Here is a 22339-nt window from a genome sequence, read left to right on the forward strand (position 1 = left end):
TGTGATGTGACTGTAGAACCAAAGATCGTACACTTCAGTGTACGATCTTTGGTAGAACTCACTGGCTGGTGATAGAGCACACTGGCAATTAAGTGGCCGAATTCTGGTAGATGACCGAATGCACATTATGTTTACCCCGACTTTGTACTTAGGCGTGGGTCTGCCGCCTTTGACGGCCCCTCTCTAGTTATACTTAATATTGTTCGGTTCCTGATTGTTTGTGTCAGACCTACGCCGCGAAAGCACTTGTGTAGAATGAAGCTCTCTATATATATGTGCAAACTTTATCTATACATGGTCACGAAAAAGCTGCAATTTAGATCGAAGGTTATAAAGATAGAGCAGCTTCGTGGCATTTAAGACTGGACTTCACTCTGTGGTGTTCACTGTTTGCGTGACTGGCGCACGTTCCTGAATAAATACACAGTCTAAGCGATAATAATTGTAAGGAGTAGACGATTTACATTGATAAGCCATATACATTCCTCAGTCCGTGACTTTTGAGAATGTTGCAAACACGTATTTATTACGGTTGTATAAATAACACAGCATATTTTTCAACACAAGGAAACCCTACTGACAAGGAGTATGATATAGTCCATATCACCATGGCACATTATCAAAACGTCGTGGTCTATAGGACACCATCATTTTCTAAGAAATTGTTTTGGTGACCCAGTAAAAATTTGAGTGTGTATAATGTTATATGTGGCTTTTTTTTTCCTTATGTGTTTTTTTTCTCATTCAGAAAGGGGGAAAACTTGCGGCTGAGTATGTGATAACTGTAGGTGCATTTCAGCTATTAAAGGGATTGTATAGTATTGGTGGAGATGAGGATTGGGCTTATAACTTGTTTTCGAGAGCTCATACCGAGAAACCACTTATAAAATAACACAGAGCATAATATTCTAAGAGGAAGTAAAAGTTAATCAAATGAAATCAGTTCTGGAATGGCCGAGACATGAAAAAAAAAACAAAGAAAAATAAAGCGATCCTAATAAAAGGTGTATCCCGTGGATTTTGTTGTTGTTGTTGTTTTTTTATTGCGCTGCTTTGGATATCTCAGCCATTTCAAAACCAATTTCGTAATGAAATAAACATTAAATCCATCTTGGATTGACCTGCTCTTTCATATTTTAAAAGAGGGTTCTTATCAATCTTAAAACCTGAAGTTAGGTTTAAACCAAAACTATATACTGTATACGATCCCTGTAAGGTAAGTTGCCCGATCTCCGCTACTACACCGCCAAAACTCACTTTGTTTTGTTACTAAATTATTGTGAAATAAGGTTTGTTAATCCCAAATGAAGAAGGAGACTTATTAGAGGAAGAAGAAAAAGTGAGTACTATAACGAATCGTTACAATATTAGGAATCGAAACTTGTTTTCGGAATAACAACCTTAAGAATAAAGGTTGTTGTTTTTTTTTTCATTTTCGGATTAACGAATCTTCGGAACAACGAATCTTTGGAACAACGAACCTTATTTTATATTTGGAATTGCAAACCTTCCGAATAACGAATATAGGAGTGATTTACTGTAACCGATTATGAGGGGCGACCCCGGAGAAGATTTGTGAAGAGTGGTAAACGGTACTTCCTTTTACACATTTACTGATGTACGACGGTGTACTGTCTAAGTGAACTGTTATTTACTAGTATGATAATATTCACGTCTCCAATAAGTTTTGAGAAAGACTGAATGACATCAAATCAAATCGAATCGAATCAAATCAAATCAATTATAAAAAATGACAGGTTTTGTGATCTGCATGCTTACCCCGAGAAGGCACACCTTAACGATGTCTTCTTTAGAGGTGGTCATGGTTGTCGTCCAAACACCAGCGAAACCCACGAGCATTGTGGTTTAGATATGACTGATGTCAAAGTCTAAATGATCGTCTTCTAAATGTTGTGCGGGGAAACCCCGACTTTCTTTCTGCCGATCTGGTTGTAAGGCAAATATGACGTAGGTCATCATTGAAAAACAACAACAGCAACGAGAGGCACTGCTGTCATAGTCACTGCTAATTTAGAGAGAACTGAACTTTGATCTTGAACGTGTTATCATTTTCAATCAAAATGAAAATCATTTCGTTCACTGTTCTCTTTCAGAGTTTATTTTTTTTTGTATTTGTGTATGTGTGTGTGTGTGTGTGTGTGTGTGTGAGAGAGAGAGAGAGGAATAGAGAGAAGGAGAGAAATTTGTGAAAAAGATTGCTGAGGTTTGCGAGCGTTAGACTTTTTCGTCGCTTATATTTTCAGCGTCCATGTAAAAATATTCGAAGGTCAAAGACTTTTGAATATTTTTGAATGTATGCTGGAGGTATGGATTTTCTGCTTTTAACCTATAGCTTTTAATGATGATTCTTACAGTAAGCGTATTTTATCACCAGATTTCCGTAGTTACTTATACAATACAATGATTTTTACTAAAATATCAAAACTGCGTAACAACCTGCGTAAGTATACATTACAAATGGTATACTAACTCTTCAATGTGATCTTGTAAGATATATAAATTATAGTCCAAATGTCATTTAGGGCCACAAGCGCCATATGTACAATATATACACAGTATTCACTTGTCACACTTCTTGTTTGCAACCGTTACCATACACTATTTCTATACTTGTATATATTAACCATCGTGGGTCATAGCTGCATTTGATGAATCGTCGGGTTTGATTCATACTTTTTAAGATCAAGATCTCCAAGAAAACGTGCTGGGGTCAAAAGACATCTAAGGTCACGTGTTAGAGTTACCTGCTCGGCTTTCATGAGACAAAAAAAAAATGCTGGCTTTACAACAAAGTGACTTTACATGGTTAACAATCTCTCTTTGCTGTATATAATACAGGACTAGACATTAGACAAATATCTGAAAAATTTATCTTTTGGTGCCCCAATCAGGCAGCTTTAATTCAAAATCAAATTCTATTTTCCGTTTAACGGACCACCAGAGAAAAATGGCAGTGTCGAGCCCTAATATATATACATAAATATATATATATATATATATATATATATATATATATATATATATATCATATATGGGACATAGCAGGTACAACTCCCAACGCCTTGCACAAGGAAACCAGTGTGTTTTATTTCATATACGGTTCGAGCAATTTAATTTTGCTGGCATATTATATTTTGAATGATTTCATTGCAATTATAACCGCTTCTTGTTTTACCTATACCATACTGCTACTGCTGCGCTATTACTCTCACTGCCGTGCATGCCAATTTAAGTCATAATATTGCTGTTCTGGTGAATGTCACCTTATGTCATGATGCTGTTTATTTTTATTTTTATTTTCCTTGTGGTTTTCTTTTGGCTTTCTTTTAATTTGCCTTGGGTTTTTTTTTTTTTGCCTTATTCTGTTCAAGTGTTTGCAATTTGGTTGCTTTCTTGTTTACGTCCCAAGCCCTTGAAGAAGACCTGTAAAAGGGTCGAAAGCTTGGCAACAATGTATAGACATATAGTGCATCTATAACACACTGGTGTGGAACACTGTTCCATGTTATATAAAGGAAGCTTCCAGTGTTAAAGTTCAAAATTGTTCTGAAGACATTTCTGTTTAAAAAGTATTATGAATGAGTTTTGGTTTGCATCTACGGTACATACGTTGTACAGTACATATCTTTTTTCCATTTTCATCCCTCCCCTTTAAAGCGCATACAGACACTACGGTATAGTGATATGCGCTATATAAGCACTGTATTATTATTATTATATATATACAATGTATAAATATATATATATATAACGTGAAGCGGGCTTGGCCTTGTACGTGGTATGTGCTGCATTATCTGTTTAAATGCATCCAAATTGGTTGCTATTTTGCTTTTATGTTTGTGTCTCATCAAGCCCTTGAAAAAGGCTGGTTACACAGTCGAAAGCTTGGGAAATAAAGGCCATAGTGAATATCACTTCTGCGAGTCATTCTTCCGTATACACCGACATTATGTTTGATATTTCCTTTAATTTCTCCTACAGATACTCTCATCTTTTATCAATGTTGTCATGGAAACTTTCACAGTTATCCATTTTGTGTTCAACTCTGAAATATAACTGATATCTCTTCACACGCCAAGGCGTACGTACCTCTTATAATTTTGTTCCATTCATCCATTTCACAGAACATGTGCATTCAAAATCATTCCCAAAGAATTTTTCATGTGTGTGTGTGTGGGGGGGGGGGGGGGGGGGGGGTCCCGAGTGTCGATTGCTTTTGACACGTAAGATAAGGAATCCACTAAACTGAAACAAGTAAAAGCTCTCGTAAGTTAAACACAATATGCTTTAATGCAGCATTTTGAACGAAATTGATGTTCCTATTATTACTTACACGGTCACTTACAGGTGAACAATACTGCATAGATTTACACAACAGGAAACTCGGTATCCTAATACACGTAATTTTTTTTTTCCGATTCACAAAGAATGTGAATCAAAATTTATTTTAAAACATACGACTAGCGTATAACAAGAAGGCTTCACTTACAATTTTTTGGTTTATTATATATGTATATATATATATATATATATGTAAACATATATATATATATATATATATATATATATATGTATTTATACATATGTATTATATATCTCAAATACATAACTGATAATCGTTTTCACACACTTATGCGTAGCCCTTAGAATTTTGTTCCACTCATCCATTTCACAGTACATGTGCATTCTCAATTTTTCCAAAAGAATTAAAGAGATACAGTATACTTGTATACCACAGGGTCCTCGGAACATTTTTTTTTTTCACGTGTGTGTGTGTGTGGGGGGGGGGGGGGGGGCTCCCAGTGTCAATGTCAATTGCTTTAAACAAAAAAATCCACTAAACTGAAACAAGTAAAACCTCTCGTTGAACGCAATATGCTCTAATGTAAGGAAATTTTGAACAAGATGTTCCTATCCACGGTCACTTACAATTTGACATTACATTCACACATCAGGAAACACAATATCCATCAACTTTTTCGATTCACAGAAAATGTGAATCAAAATATACTTTTAAACATAAGACTAGTATATCAAGAAGACTTGACTTACAAGAAAAAATTGTTTTATCAATACAGCATAAAATGTATAGTGACCTAAGTGCACCAAATGCATTCCAACACAAATGCACATTATCTTATAAGTCAACATGTCTTGCTATTACCATTATTCAAATCAGTAATCGATCAAACTTGCTCATCGCTCTTAGTAATTTAATTTTTTATGGATTGCAGAAAGTGCAGATAATGGCGAAAATATGGACCATTGAGACCTTACTGTTACTCTATTACACGTTCTCTAATGCTCGTGAGACGGATATGATATTGACCGATTCGGGTTCGTTGAGGGCAGCAGACATTTCATAGCACTGGCCAACTCATGAATTGGACGCCATGTCGTTACCCAGCGGACAGTGCGCTTAAGGTTTTAGCGCGTGCGCTTGGGGAACTAGCGTGTACGCGCAGGCGTCCCAAAGGCGCAAGGGACATACTGTCTGCAATGCTTAACTTTTTTTTTCTTAGAGAGGGAGAGAGAGAAAGGGGGGGGGGGTAGGTTGGGGGAGGGACATTCTTTCATTCCAACCATGTTGAACAAAGCCAACTGTCATGGCAATCATTCTTACACATTCATATAGACACAAACACAAAGGTACATAAACTTGATGAATAATAGGCATAATTCCTTTATAGGAATATCATGATAAATTGCTGTAAAAAAAAAGGAAGTTACAATGGCGGGGTCATTATCTGTCACCAGACTGTATGCTATAAATATATTGTATTTAGCAAGTTGTCCAGGTAACAAGATTGTTGTATAACAAAATGATATATAAATTTACAATTCTAGCTGTGCACAGACGATAGACGAATTCCACAATTGTTAATGATTCGCACGTACATAACCATCAATTACCATCCTATTTACTCCCATATGTATGAAACTGGCATGAAGGCCTACTAGTACACATTAGTATGTAATTCAAAAGGAATACACTTATGTACAATGTACAACATGGCAACGTCATCGATAAGTGCGTATTAAGGTATGTAAAATGATCTCAAATTGTTTAAAAATAATTTAAAGAGAAAGATCTGAAATTGAACTAAGCACAAGACAGTACCTGGATTACGTTATGAGGGATATCCTCGGTGGCATCCGCACCAAATTAGAACTACACTGCCATGATCATTGAATAGATATGTAGTAAGTAAAAAAACAAATGAAAATGTCCTATACAAGATAACGGCGACTGGTAGACCTCCGCCATATTGTTCTCTTAACAGGTCTGGAGTACGTCTTTCCAATGTTACACGAAAGTTTCACATACCTGGTAGAAAAAAAAATGGCGTGTTTGTCACAAAATTTAATGCGTCGAGTGTTTACTTTCCTTAAACTAGGTGTGAATGGATGGAATTTTATTGTTAAAGACTCGCAGACTGAGCAAGTATTAAGGAATTTGAGCATTTTTACTTTGACTAATCTATCTTTATGACAATTCAAATACTTTGAGCGGTCATTTTAAAAATATAGGGAAAATCCTGTCATGTTAGTATTTCACTTGACCTTTGACCATCATAGCCAAAACCTTTCCGTACGTGTCAATTTGGAGTGATGGTGGCATGCCAATACTGTTTTTTTTTATATATATATACATTGGGTAATCCCCAAGGTATGGAGGAAATATGTAATAGTATTTCAACAATAGATCACACCTGTAGATAGTAGAATTTCAACATTTTCCTAACTTTGATCCTTTGACCTGTAAAATGAATCTCACCTGGAACAGAAACGAGTTGCTACTCGATGACCAGATTTCTGGTCGCACTCTCATTTCCCAGTTTTTCCTTCCTTTTGTGTTTGGATCTGCTTTCTCGTCGCACTCCGATTTCCCACTTTTTCCTTCCTTTTAGATCTGTCGGAAAGCGGTGTGCAATTACACTTGTGCCAGGTTCTTTCATGCAACGCCATGCTGCGCAGGAAGGCATGACGAATCTTCAGTTTATCCAGGGAGTCACCTCCCTAGTTTATCGCGGTAAGATAATAATATCAAAATATCTTTCGTGTATACCTTCTACTTCGATAAAGTAGACAACGGCAATGACAATTATTATACCCACTGCACCGTGACCAATATTGGGGACGTCCTAAAGGCAAGCAACATTAGCGCGTAGCTGCGCGAAATGAACAATGGGCACTGCGTGTGAGCTATGCTCGCGCCCGCGTAATTGACTTTGGTAACGACATGGCGCCTGTAGATCATGGGACCAGCTTTTGACCAATCACAGGCTTCAAATCTCATATGCCGAAAACCGAGTTGGCCAGACTCTCTTTATATATGGCACTGGCACTGGGCGCAGCCATAGTGGGTGTCTGAGCCGACCCCCCCCCCCCCCCCCCCCTGCTCTCCCCCACCCCGGGCAACATGTTTATCACGCACTTGTAACAAAGGTTCGCGCACTAAGCAAGCATTCGCGCACTCAGTACGAGACGCCCATTGGCTAAAGCAGTTTTTCATTCTGCGCGCGTGCTAATGCAGGGAGAGGGGTGGGGGTGGGAGGGGGGGGGGGGTGGGAAGGGGGGGTCGGCTGAGACACCGAGTAATGGCGCTGCCCATGCCAAAAATACACATTGCGCGTCACAGAATCGGTCAATAGTTTAAGGTTGCTGCATTCTATGTCTGCGTTTTTTCAGAAAATATAAACACATACATGTCTGGACAAAATATGCACAGCACATCCAATACATGGTTCAGTGGATAAGACAACGGATTATAAGTCATAATGTCTATGATTCAAGTCTCCCGGCTGCAAAGGGCCGTGCTCCTAGACGAGGCACTTTATCCTCATCACACCCATTGCCGTCAGCCGTCAATTCAATTCAATTTATTCATTTCCTAAAATCACATTCAAAGTATTTACAGAGAGATGTATGAGTTAAAGGAGGAAATCACACAAAAGCCTGGGGCTTAGAAATGGAGATTTATTATACAATATAGTTTAAAATCTCAGTTTTGAATGAGACATATTTGTGTCAAAATGAGCTTAAAAATTCGGAGGGGACATATCGGTACTGTGGTTACTTGCTTATTTATAAGCATTCAATGTTTCCCTGTCACTTATTGTTTAGAACAAGGAAATTCAACCAAACAATCAAATTAATAAATTATATAGAACACAGTTATAAAGTACATTGTATAGCGTTATGATATATTGTGGGCGCCTTATTATAACAATACATCAGAATCACACATGAGGAGAAGTAATAAGTCATTGAATAAGTGTGAGAAGAAAAAAATGCAGAATAACGAGAATGTACATTATGATTGAAAAGCAGCCTCGAGTGAAAGGGTCTTTTGTATCTAACACCCATGAAGTCTTTTCTAGGAAAGCAATTGTGACCTTTAGTTGAAAGGTATATACATTTCAGTCATTCTATTCAGTTGTTTTAATTTCAGCCATTTTTTTGTACTTTCCTCCTTCATGTTCAACATTGCGAAATGATTCGTCGCATATTTCCTTCCCTAAAATCGCTGAACGCATTTAGGCCTATATATGATTATATATATATATATATATATATATATATTTATAAGAAGAGCTTGCTCCCAAAAGGCGCTAAATTCATCATTTTCAATGGATTTACTGCCTTTTGGAAGTAAGCTCTTTATAATATAGTTATCGTGGTTATATATGCGCTCTTTTCAACTCTCCTTATACACTGTTCATATTTTCCCCAATTTACAATTTTGAATGAGAACAACCTCCACTGCAATCACAATAAATCAGTCTGAAACTACAATTTTTTCTTCAGATATTGTAAAGTTGGACCGTGAAATGAAAATAAATGATTACGAAGAAAGTTAAAACTCAATTCAGTTTTTGTTTTTGTAATCAGCGGTAATGGTATAGATTTTTCTAAAACCTGCTCCTCCTTTGATAATTGCAACGTAGAGAATTCTATATTTTGAAGAACTTTCAATTTTCCTATTCCATCGACAATAGATCAAAATAACCCTTTGGTGTCCTTCAAGACTTTTAGCGAAATACGTCGTGTGAGAGAGATTGTCAAAGAATGCCATAATAGAGTACATTATTTTTACTTACTTATTAAGCACTTATACTGTAATGTACAGATGGAGTTTCGACAGGCTGTGGAAGTTCCTTACAGTTGCGCTTCTTTTTCGACTCTTGACAACGATGCACCTGTCATGGGGGGGGGGGGGATTTTAAAAAGAGAGATGAAAATTTCACGAATCTCGTTACATTACAGTCTTATCACCATATAAATTCCTAAAAGAAGAGTAACTTACATATTTCCTGGAAGATTTCTGAGATCCCCTCTCCAGTTCTGGCGCTCCCTTCGAGGTGTACAGCGTCGTTTTCTTGTGCGTACTTCTCGGCCAAGCTCCGGCTCACAGCTCGCTGAGATTCCAGGTCTAACTTGTTTCCGATTACAAAGATGAGAATATCTTTTGGAGCTTTCTCCTTGAGCTCATTCATCCAGTATTTTACGACTTCGAATGATTCCTGCAGATACAGAACAGATAAAGATAAGTTCTTTGAACTTCCAGAGATTTTCATATTCTTTACTTGATTCTCTAGCCAAAATTTGACTACATGAGGAAACACAACAAAGTCGGTGAGCGGGTCAGTGAGTTGAATATTACGTAATTCGCAGCTTTTCTTTCTTTTGCCACAAATGAAGAACGTTATGCAATACAATTTTCAGCGCAATAATTCATGTAGTGTTGAGAAGGATACACTGAAACAAGCGAAAAGTTACATCGCCTTGTAAAAGCACTTCGACGGTCAGTAAATGTCAAACGGGATTCTATCAAGCGGAATAAAATGATATGTCGCCATCATAAAAGACACATTTCGAAAAGCGGGAAGTCTTCGGAGTCAAAGTGGTACTGCTTTACCTCCTGTGTTATGTCGTAAACCAACAGAGCGACGGCTGCATTCTCGTATGCCGTCGACGCCAATGAGTGAAACTGTGTTTGAAAAGAAAACATATTTGTATATATATATATATATATATATATATATATATATAGACGGAGAATAAAGAAGAGGCGGTAGACGTAGCTTTTGAATCCTCACAATTTGGTTTTACTTCTCGAGCTTTCGGGCCCTGCCCTTTATCAAGACTGAGGACAAATGTTCCGATTTCATTATTGCTGCCACTGTGTTTAGATGTCCGATAGCCCACCCCCGTTTTTATTTTCTTATATACCACCAGAATGTTTCGGTTCCCCGCAACCGGTTGCCAAATGATTGCCGCGTGCAACCAGCCCTAATGTGAACTGTGCATCTCACATCGTACGTATCTTAGATTTTGTTTTTCCCTTCCTATACCTGTGAATGCTGTCAAACACACTATTATACATGTGTTTTTGGTTAAGAATGCTACTCATGTGCTTTCTTTTTTGTGCCTATGTTCAGTTTATCTATACATACACTCCGAGATTTAATTACTACTATGATTTGTATTAATTGCCGTTATTGTTTATATGGTTGTCTGTCTTCACATGTGTGTGGAGACTTGCAAGTGTGTATGTGCGTACATATTTGTATCTATATGTACATGTGTGTGCGCAGTTGTTTAGTTATACATGTTTGTACGTTATGTATGCTTGTTTGTGATTGTATGTTATATTATGTAAGATTGACGCATATATACACTCCTATTAGTGTTGTTATTTTCTGCTATCTCTGCCTCCATCATTGTCGTTATTATTTTCACTATTATCTTGATCATCATTGTTATTTTTTTTTTTGTATATAATATCCATGTTATGTATTTGTCCGATTTGTCCTAAGTCTTGATAAAGGGCAGGGCCCGAAAGCTCGAGAAGCAAAACCAAATTGTTTGGATTCAAAAGCTACGTCTACCGCCTCTTCTTTATTCTCCCCATACACACTACTAAGATGCGACGGTCCAGGGGTTTAGCAACTGAAAACACACCTTTCACACACTATATATATATATATATATATAATATATCCGCATATATATATATATATAATATATATATATATAATATGTATGTATATATGTCTATGTATGTATAGGTATAAGAGGAGTGGAAGACAGAGCTAGAATCCAACATCTGGCTTGCACACAGGTCATTTCCCTTTATGACAAATTCGAGCAAGAAATATCCCTCGCAACAAATTTCGCTATACGGTTGTAGTAAACTAGCTACATGATGATTCATGGAGTTTTATCATCATGCGTGTTGAGTTGTGGACCTCAATGACCACTCTCATAATATTTTAACTCTTAAACTAATGAGAGGGATTGGATTTCGGACGGGTCATTGGATATTGTTACCAATATCACTGCTTCATAAAATTATTTGATGCCTCCATCTTTCCTAACTATTTGTAATCTTTATTCCGATTCCTATGAAATCTCCACTGTTCAGTTTGGTTGACTTACTGGACTATTTCTATTCATGAAAGTCAATTTCTTTGGAGCATTTGTTTTTTCATACAACAATAGCCTCAGGAAATCTTCATCACATTTCCCTTTCATTAGTTACTATCAACAAAATCTTCAGTATAGACTAAAGAAACTAAAACAGACTTTTGCGAGAAAAAGATTTTTAAAAGTTCAAATTTCTATCTTATATTTCACTTACACGGATTTGTCCAGTTGTATCATACATCATCATCTTATATTTTCTGCCTTGGAAATGTACTGTGATATCACGGGCATCAACTCTGAAAAACAACATTCAGGGTAATTTTCGGAATTACAGTCTTATCCTGTTCTAGAATAGGTAAAAGATGGACCACCAAAGCACTGAAATGTAAAGCCTTCTTTGAATCACCATTTCATTTTCCTTTTTCCATCTTTCTTTGTTTTCGCTGATGCACATGACCCTAGCTCTTTTGATACGAGACTAAGTTCTTAGAGCATATCGGTTTCGGTTTGGTTTAATTCTTTGTATGAGTCTGCACAATCATGACTTGTGTGTTTATTGTCATTTTGCATTTTTGATGAACGGAGAGGGAGATGTTTAAGCATCATAATATCATATTTTTCCATATCTTCATACCCATATAAAATGTATGATTCTCTGTGTATGTGTGTGTGCGTGTGAGTGTGTGTAAAAGTGTAGCAAGTCTATATATAAGAATATATATAATATATGTATATATAATATATATGTATAAATAACAAAATTGGAACAAAGTTCATGCTCTATTCAACAACGGTATATTTCTGCACACAAAATTTCGAGCGAAAAACAACATATACACATATATATATATATATATATATACATATATATATATATGTATATATATATATATATATATATATATATATATGTATATATATACATATATATATATATATATATATATATATATATATATATATATATTATATATATATATATATAGTGCATGAGGCTGAATGCACTATAACAATATAAGCACCGACAAATTCTGAATTTGCCCCGAAGGCCAGTTATATTCAATGAGGCCGCAGGCCGAATTGAATATAATTGCCTAAGGGCAAATTCAGAATTTGGAGGTGCTTGGTACTTGCTATAGTGCAATAAGATGTCATGCACTATGTGTTATATAAAATAGCATACATACCCAGGCAAGATAAATTGAAAAAATACGAAAGCCTAGATCATTTAAGACTCTACACGTGTCTAGACAAGCAATAATACCAGTTTCTTTGAACCTGTGTAGACAAAATCCTGAAGATCAAAATTCAACTATAGAGTCTAGTTAGGGTCTACGTGGTTTTCTAGGCCCTACGATACTTAGGTTAGGTCTACGGTAGGGGCCCTGGCCTAACGTTACACTATATCTACGTCATTTACGAGCGACAGAGCTAACGTTAGTTAACACTTGACCCTACAATCAATACAGTAGGTCTACCATGTAAACAGTAACACGTTAGACGCCCTCCTTACTGCACTGTGGGTCCAGGACCAGGACTAGATGATGTTTTGTAGGATTAGGGATCTACTGGATTTAAACACAAGGCTCTTGCCAGGCATCATTGAAGTCACCATTGCTGCACATGTGGATTCCGAGAGTGTGTTGTAATATGTCATAGTAAAAGTTCATGGCGTCGCGTGATCAAAGAGCGCTTAGCGTATACCGTACACACGCTGCCCATTTCCACGGCGCACTTCCGCGTAGAATGTACGGAGAAAGCGGCACAAATCTTGGGTTGACTTGCTCAATATCCGTCGGATTGATTCCTTTTTCAGAACAGTAGGAGTCTAAAATTCGTAGAACGTATTTGATGGCATCCTTTGTGTCCTTATTGTCTAAGATACTGTTTATATAGATCAGTCTCTGTAAAAGTAGCGAACCTGTTCATTTCAGCTTCCATGTTTAAATCTACCGCTGAAAGTCTAGTCCCACACGGATAAGTTGCTGGCATAGCCAGCGAGAATTGAGAATAACGATAATATCGAGCAAAGCATATCGCGGTTGTGGCACAATCGCGTCGATAAGGTGCGGGATTCGGTACTCGATGATTAAAATGAGGGAGCAAAAACCGATATCAAATCGATAGTGGGTTATCGTTTGCAATTGTTATATTTTGCGTGCACTATTATACAAATGATGCACAGGATAGAGTGCGTTAGTGGAGGCGTATAGTGCACTCGAGGGTATTTACAAATGTGAAACATGCACGAGGCGAAGCCGAGTGCATGTTGCACTACATTGTAAGTACCCGAGAGTGAGCTATACGCCTCCACTAACGCCACGAAATAATCCTGTGCATCATTTGTTTTATAAAATGGGTCGAAAATTCGAAAACTAACAGCATTTTTCAGCGTTTTTCACGTACCTTTGTGGGTCAAGACGTCCGAAGATGTTCGTCCCAAACATTTACGCACGTCGCACTCGGAAATCCCGCACATATAAGTATGATGGGGGGTTGGGTTTCCGGACACTTAAGTTCCCGCATGAAAACTTACTTATTTTACATAGAATATGCACCCTTTACCTTAAAGACTTGATATAGACTCCTCATATAGGCCTACTAGACAACATACTCTGAAAACGGCGTGAGAAATAACCTGCTAAATCGTTGGATTTGCCCTTCAGAGTGACTCCATGTACGCGTCCGGCCCCACAACGCTTGGTCTACTGTACACTGTTATGTACGTATGATACGTACGCCACACATGTTATCCACAAGGGAAGAAAGGCCGGCCGGCCGGCAGCCCGAACTAGAAGTTGTTTACAGGATTGACAGCGCGTATGCATGCAATTCAAAGGAGCCGCCGCGCGCACAGACAATCGGCAATAGGATTTAACACGCAGTGCAATGGGACTGAGTAACCAAAGCACATGTGACTCATTTCAGCGCTTCCTATTGGCTACATTCTTGAACCCATTTTATAAAACTTTAGTCATGCACTGCCGGCATGTATCATAAGTATGTATGCTATTTTATATATTAATATATATATAGCCTTTATAATATACCCACTGTTATCCAAACTAAAACTTCTTTGTCTGCTTTTAAATAAAATATAAAGAAGATGTATTCTCACAATTACTTTGTAATTTCCCCCATTAAAGTACTTTTTGGGTTTTTTTAAAATGTTATATACAGAGGCTCATTTTCTGAGTTTATTATTACCAGCAAATCTGTGTCAGTACTACTTTTTTTTTCACTTGATTCTTGCCATGTCAGTGTTGTCTTCCCCCAATGTCTTTAATCTTCATTTTCCTGCTTGTCTTTCTCCTTGTCTCCGTTCTTGTTCATTTAATGCAAACTTATAAGATGCAGTCCATCAAGGGTTTGACCTCTGATAGGCCATGGGCCTTTGTCATTCCCTCACATCTGCTGCATTTTTGTACTCTTTTACTTTTTTCCTACTGTATGGTAACAGTCCTTATACTTTTTGTGCTTTGAAATTGTTTTGTGTATATTACCGTGTCACATTCTGTATATATATATATATACACACATACGTCTATGTTTTGAATGTCTATGTATGAATTGAATTGAATATATTTGTATTTATAATACAGGGACAAAGGTACAGGGAGATATATATTGTTTCCACTGTATACAGCCTAAGATGTTTATTATTATCATAATGTATTTTTACTGCATGAACTACATCAGCGTAGATAATAAGTCTGATAAGCTTTGATTTGTTGATTTCGTTGTCTTTTTCCCCCAGTGGGTATCATAAGAGTTATTTTAGTAATGAGGTTTTTCTGAAGCAGGTATCATATAGATGGGTATCTGGCAATGTCTGTGTTATATATTTTTTTCAGGACCTGAAAAGGAAAAATATTCCAATATTAAAGAGCCTATAATAAGTAAGATTATAAATATCAAGAACTGATGATGAACCGATATTGATAATGATATCATTGATTTTACCTCTCGACTTTAATATGTCGACTCAATGTTGTCATTATTTTCATTATTTCCATCAGTATAAACATCGGGCACACATAATAGATAATATACTTTTGAACAAAGGCGTAAATATAGTCTCACCCAATAGTTGCATCTGTCCCTCCAAAATATCCAGAAGTGAATCGATTCAATATACTTGTTTTCCCCACAGCATTGTCCTGAGGACAAAGAGGAAAGGACAAGGTGAAACGAACTATCAGAATGGAAATGATATTAAGGACGGAGAAAATACAATCATGAATAGACACTTCTTTTTGTGTCTGCAGGACCGTTTGGAGAAGCTTTGCAAATATGAAGTGAGTGGTCGAGGTAAAACATGAATTGTATTCAGACATTGTGATACATACAACGAACAAACATGTGTTTTCATAGACGATGCATGAAAACCCCAAATGAAGTTTGTCCCAATATGATAACTTTTTCCTTTTGCAAACTCCACTAGAATCGGACAGGCTTTATTTGAGGACGAAGGAGACGAAGGAAACGAGGAAGGAGAATAAGAAGGAAAATCTGAGACTTGAATTTTCTTCAATTTGTTTCCCTCTAACAAAATGAAATCTGTAAGATATCGCAACTGCTGATCTGTGATTTAACAAACATGTCGGAGAAAACAATATAAAATTGAAGAAAATTAAAATCTCGACCTTCACCCTTTAATTCTACTTAACATTTTCTTGCCTTGTCTGCCTTGGACTACTTAACATAACAATGTCGGAATTTCGGAGCTTGGGTATATGTTCCAAGTTCAACGTGTCACTGTCGGCAACCATGCAGGATAGCAAGGTGGTAGTGTCGCTGCCCGGAAAGCAGTAGAAGACAGGTTCGAGTCCCGTGGTTCCTTTTTCCGACATGTTTGTTAAACTAGAGATCAGTAGCGATCTTACATACATATTTCATTTTTGTTAGAGGGAGACAAAGTGGAGAAAATTCAAATCTCAACCTTCACCCCTCTACATAACATTCTCTTGCGAAGGAAAATTTATTACGAAACTCAAATCGATGAAATGGTTAAGCGCTATCTTCCTATCGCAGCCTCTTTATGAGGAAAACCATAACAAATGACATAAGCTCAACAAGTATTATAGTAACGAATAAAAAAAAATCATTTACATCTCAGCATCGTAAATTAGGAGCCACTAAAAAAGTTTCTAAAGGGTCCCTCCCCGTATATCGGGACAGGAATTACGGAATTCTATATGTGTGTGTGGGGGGGGGGGGGGTACTGCGGAATAAAGGAAACAGATGCTTCGTTGCATCTATTTAAATCACTATGTGGCATTCATGAGTACAGAATTCTGAATAAATGATACAGGTTGCAGCTACACTCTCAGCTGAAGTAATAATTAGTGTTTCAGTAATGTAGGTTATTTACACAAGTAAAGCAATTAGTTTTGTTAATGTGATGGAATGTGCTAACACAAATTCAACATTGTATTGAAAATGAACCTAATACTTGCATGGCAAAGATACAAAATAATTTTACAACGTTCGTTTACAATTTGTTATAAAATAGGAAGAAGAAAAACCTGAGGGTAGATATGAGTACTTTGACTATTTTATTGAATGTGTATAAATGCTAGCTACCTAAAATCTATTGCAAAACGGTATATAACAATAAAGATACGTAATCACAACCACATGAAAGTGACATGATATTTGTGATTTATTTTCAATCTTGAACATCATTGTGTGGTCACAGCTTGTTATTCAGAAATTGAAATAAGGCTAGTTGATTTTTTTAATGAAATTAATGAGGTTTGTTAGTCCCAAAATGTATGCAAACAAATCAAACTTGGTTTAATTATGGTTCAATCATGTAGTCATTAAACTTCAAAGCTTGGAGGCAGCTATGTAATGTTTTCCAACAACTCAGCATTTCTCTGTTCATAAACGTGTACATTTTGTGTAAGGACATAATATACCGTCAAATCTGCCTACAGCGGCCGTCCGAGGGAGACCAAAAGTTAAAACAAAACAAAACAAAACAAAACAAAACCCCACTGTAGACAGGTTAAGGCCGTGTCACACCATAACGCGGGCTTGTGGCGAGGAGGTAGTTTCCAGCACGTAGAAGATTTTCAGCGGGCGAACAAGAATGTTTGCAATTTTCATTCATGCCTTGTCATACCGTACGGGGGAACTTCTGCGCCTTGACTTGCGGGGAAACAAATTTACTCCAAGGAGCTGTCCGCAGTTGGTCCGCACCTGACAGTATCTAGCGCGTAGTTGCCCGGAGGTGCTCACGCAAGTCCGATTTAACCGCAGCCAAGTTTTGAGCATGACCAAAACTTTTTCCGGGTGAGTCGCGGGAATGCCCGTAGAGGTCCACGCAGAACGCCAGTAGGAGACCCTTAGCGGCAGTACTTCCCAGGCTATTCCCACGCAGGTACTTCGCAGTCCCGTATGCAGCCAAGATAATGAAATTCTGTGAGATTTCAGCCATTCCATTAGAGGAATTCCTTCACTAAGTTGTCAGCCCCCACGCGACTGGTACAAAGGTCACACAGTATACTCGCAAGTATAACGCGTCCAGCAAGTAAGACACATGCGCTGACTCGCACAAATCCTTTTCCGCCCTCAGGAATGTCCGGTATGCTAGAAAATCCCTACACGTAACAAGCCCGAGTAGCTTGCCCGGAAAGGTGTGACAGGGCCTAAACACGGTTGCGGGTAAAAAAATATGCGTGCACACCTCCGGGCGACTACTTTTGAGATACATGCTAGGTACTGTCATGTGCGGATATCTACGGGGACCTCCGGGTAGTCAGAATTGTTCTTTGCAAGTCGCACGCAAGGCTGGTGTGACACGGCCTTTACGGACAATTCGTGTGTATCGCATACATATTAATCATGTACTGTTATATGTCATCGTTCATACACGAGTACCGATGTGTCATGTATGACATTGTGTATACCACCCACGACATGTGCACGCGTTTCATGCATCGAACCATTTTAACTATGACGGGAATAAAATGAACGATAGTACACTATCATGCTACAGGAGCAAAAAAGCTTGTCAAGAATTCATTATTTTATGCATGGCGGGTGAATACAGTGATGACGAGCATCTGAACTGTTCGCCATGCATGACCGGCATGTGCCTTGGCATGGCTGCAAACCCTGCAAAGCAGAAAAACATGCCGAATTATCGGCTCGGTTGTATGTAGCTCCATATGGATCGGAGAAAGTATACACAACCGCGCGAAACAAATTGGTGGCCGCTATAATTATATGCTCAGTGTCTGTAACATGGTCGCTAAGGCAGGTTTGATTGTAGTTAGTTAATAGACCTATGAAGAGAGTATATACTGTCAACTATTTGGAAGTTTTGGACTCACCACTGAAATTGAATCGAATCAAATTAAAGCCTATAAGACCTTAATATAAGTCTACATGTACAGTTGTACTTACCCCAAGAAGGCACGCCCTAATTCTCTTTTCAGCCTGCGCCATGTTTGTCGTCCCAGCAGCAGATAACCCCACAAGTATTGTGATGTGGATATAGAACCAATTAAATGTTCCAAACATACGAAAATCCAAGCAGCATTAGTGTTTCTAGTGAGCTTTGCGGGGAAACCCAGATTTTCGTACCCAGTTACAGGATTTTCATTTCGTTGCGCAAGCAGGCGCACCCCCGTTTTACACGCAAGCCTGGGACCCACCAACCCCCCCCCCCCCCCCCCAGTCCACTTCCTGGACTGTATTCGTATGCAGGGTCCCCGGTAGTCCACTTCCTGGACTGTATTCGACAATGACAATGACAATGACAATGACAATGACAATGACAATGACAATGAATGACAATGAATTTTATTCTTGAACGGCCCCGCCAGGGGGCATGGAAGAATAACAAACAAGTAAATGTTTTATGGCTTAACAAGGCCATAAATAAAGATGTAATACAGAAAGCATATATATACTATGTACATATAATGAACTTCATAAAGCAAACAACGACAGTTAACAAAAAACAAAACAAAAAACGATCGAATAAGTAAGACAATCGGTACTTAATGGCAAACAGTGGCAGTAGTATCTTACAATATATACATGTACAATGCAGGGGCGTCACCAGCTTTATTTCAAGGGGGGTGCGTTTTGACACTAAATGTAACGAGATTTTTTGGACAGACATCTTGGAATATAGGAAGCTCTCAATCCCTAGACTTTTACTGGTTTTTTTTTTAGGGAAACCAAGCGGGAAAAGGGCACCGGCGTAGCTAGGATTTCATCTTGGGGGGGGGGGGGGGGGAAAGGGTGTGGAAGTGCCTGTTGTCCCCACCCCCCCCTCCTCCCACGGTGAGAACTTTTTGCATTTTGATGTTGCAAATGGTGCAATTTGATGCAGGCTTTTTGCGTGTTTTATCGACTCGAAACATTCCCACTTGTTTATGGTAGCAGTACATTTTCATGGAAATTGTGGTTGAACAATGTGCCTGTGTATATAAACTATATCATTTCAATAAACTTCTTGTATTGATTCTTACACTGATGTCATGAACGCGCCCGAGCAAGCGGAGCGAGTGAGGGGGAGGGTGTGGGAGGGGGCCAGCCCCCTCCCACGGTTAGAACTGAAATTGCATTTTGATGTTGTATCAAATGATACAATTTGATGCATGTTTTGCTTGTTTTATCGACTTGAAACAATCCTAAGGTAGCAGTATATTTTGATGTAGATTATTATTGAACAATTTGCCTATAGAATAGTATCATCCAAATAAACTTCTTGTTTTAATATTTACACTGAATATCATGAACGCGGCCAAGCAAGAGCGAGAGGAGTGAGCGAGGGGGAGGATGTGGGAGGGAGTGCTCGGTGAGCACTTTTTGCATTTTGATGTCGTAAATGGTGCAATTTGATGCAGGTTTTTTGCGTGTTTTATCGACTTGAAACAGTCCCACTTATTTAAGGTATCAGTACATTTTGAAGTAAATTGTTATTGAACAATTTGCCTATATATAAAGTAATGGTATAATTTAAATAAACTTCTAGTAATAATTCTTACACTGATGTCATGAACGCGACCGAGCCCGAGCAAGCGGAACGAGCAAGGGGGAGGTTGTGGGAGGGGGTTGTCCCCCTATAAATGGATTATGGAATGACGGTGTGAAACGACAAATTACTGGCAGCAATATCAGGAGAATGGCATAACGATTACGATTCAGCGAGCTTGAAAATTGTGACATTTTATAGTCCAAAAACAGCCGTTTGTAGCCATATTTTTTTTGCTTTGGAAATTAAGGGGTGGGAGGGGCGCACCGCGGGCGCAACTGCTGGCAATTACTGGCAGCAACATCAGGTGAATGGCATAACAATTAGATGCGAGCGAGCGAAGAGAGCGAGCTTGAAAATTTTGACATTTTTACAGTCCCAAAACTGCCATTTGGAGCCATATTTTTTCGCTTTGGAAATAAAGGGGGGGGGGGGGGAGGGGGCGCACCGGCACCGGGCGCAACTGCCGGCAATTACTGGCAGCAACAACAGGAGAATGGCATAACAATTAAATGCGAGCGAGCGGAGCGAGCGAGCTTTAAAATTTTTACATTTTACAGTAAAAAACAAACTGCCGTTTGTAGCTATATTTTTTTCGCTTTGGAATTTAAGGGGGGGGCGCATCGGGCGCAACTGCTGGCAATTACTGGCAGCAATATCAGGAGAACATAACGATCACATGCGAGCGAGCGAGCTTGAAAATTTTACATTTCACAGTCCAAAAACTGCCGTTTGTAGCCATATTTTTCGCTTTGGAAATTAAGGAGGGGGGGGGGGGGGCGCACCGGGCGGAACTGCTAGCAATTACTGGCAGCAACATCAGGTGAATTGCATAACGATTAAATGCGAGCGAGCGAAGAGAGCGAGCTTGAAAATTTTGACTATTACAGTAAAAAAAACTGCAGTTTGTAGCTATTTTTCGCTTTGGAAATTAAGGGGGAAGCACCGGCGCAACTGCTGACAATATTATTGGCAGTAACATCAGGAGAATTGCATAAAGATTAAGGACAAGTTCACCTTCATAAACATAAGGATTGAGAGAATGTAGCAATATTAGTAGAACACATCATTGAAGGTTTGAGGAAAATCAGACAATCCGTTCAAAAGTTTTGAATTTTTGAAGTTTTTGTGCAGTAACCGCTGGATGAGAAGACTACTGCAGTGTATGAATAACTTAGATGTCACATGCGTACAACAATATAAGGAAAATATAAAGAGAATTTCACAAAATGCCATCTTTTGAAAAAAAGTACACATTCCCCTGACTCGTTACCGACAAATGTTATGGGTAATATTATTCCCCCTGCCTTTAGAAAGAGGCAAGTCAAGAGCTCTTTTATTATGCGAAAAAAGTGAAAATATGTTGAATTTTCTTTTACATTTTCTTTATACTGTTGTACGCATATGACTCACAAGCTGTAGTAGTCTCCTCATCCAGCGGTTCCAACACAAAAATTTTAAAAATTCATAACTTTTGCATCGATTGTCCAATTTTCCTCAAACTTTCACTGATGTGTTCTACTAATATTGTTGCATTCTCTCAATCCTTATGTTTGTGAAGGTGAACTTGTCCTTTAAATGCGAGCGAGCTTGAAATTTTTGACATTTCACAGTCCAAAAACTGCCGTTTGAAGCTATATCTTTTTTGCTTTCGAAATTTAGGGGGGGCGCACCGGGCGCAACTGCTGGCAATAAATGGCAGCAATATCAGGAGAATTTAAATTCGAGCGAGCGGAACGAGCGAGCTTGAAAATTGTGACATTTAACAGTCCCAAAACTGCCGTTTGTAGCTAAATTTTTTCGCTTTGGAAATCAAGGGGGGCGCACCGGGTGCAACTGCCGGCAATTACTGGCAGCAACTTCAGGAGAATTGCATTACGACTAAAT

General features: G+C 38.3%; 1 protein-coding gene across 1 annotated transcript; it reads right to left on the reverse strand.

Moving 5' to 3' along the window:
* Positions 1 to 8673: 8673 nt before the first annotated feature.
* On the reverse strand, positions 8674 to 15609 carry LOC139735223 (ras-related protein Rab-21-like). The gene is made up of 5 exons (XM_071645979.1): positions 15538 to 15609; positions 11669 to 11750; positions 9944 to 10015; positions 9332 to 9548; positions 8674 to 9224 (listed from the first exon to the last, which is right to left on the reverse strand). The coding sequence occupies exons 2-5, from the start codon at positions 11699 to 11701 to the stop codon at positions 9184 to 9186; spliced, it is 363 nt and encodes a 120-aa protein (XP_071502080.1). The 5' UTR covers positions 11702 to 11750; positions 15538 to 15609; the 3' UTR covers positions 8674 to 9183.
* Between the last annotated feature and the right edge of the window lie 6730 nt (positions 15610 to 22339).

This window comes from Diadema antillarum, unplaced genomic scaffold (assembly GCF_040938485.1).
Source record: "Diadema antillarum isolate AM-2024a unplaced genomic scaffold, OU_Dant_1.0 seq00000566_RagTag, whole genome shotgun sequence".
NCBI lineage: Eukaryota > Metazoa > Echinodermata > Echinoidea > Diadematoida > Diadematidae > Diadema > Diadema antillarum.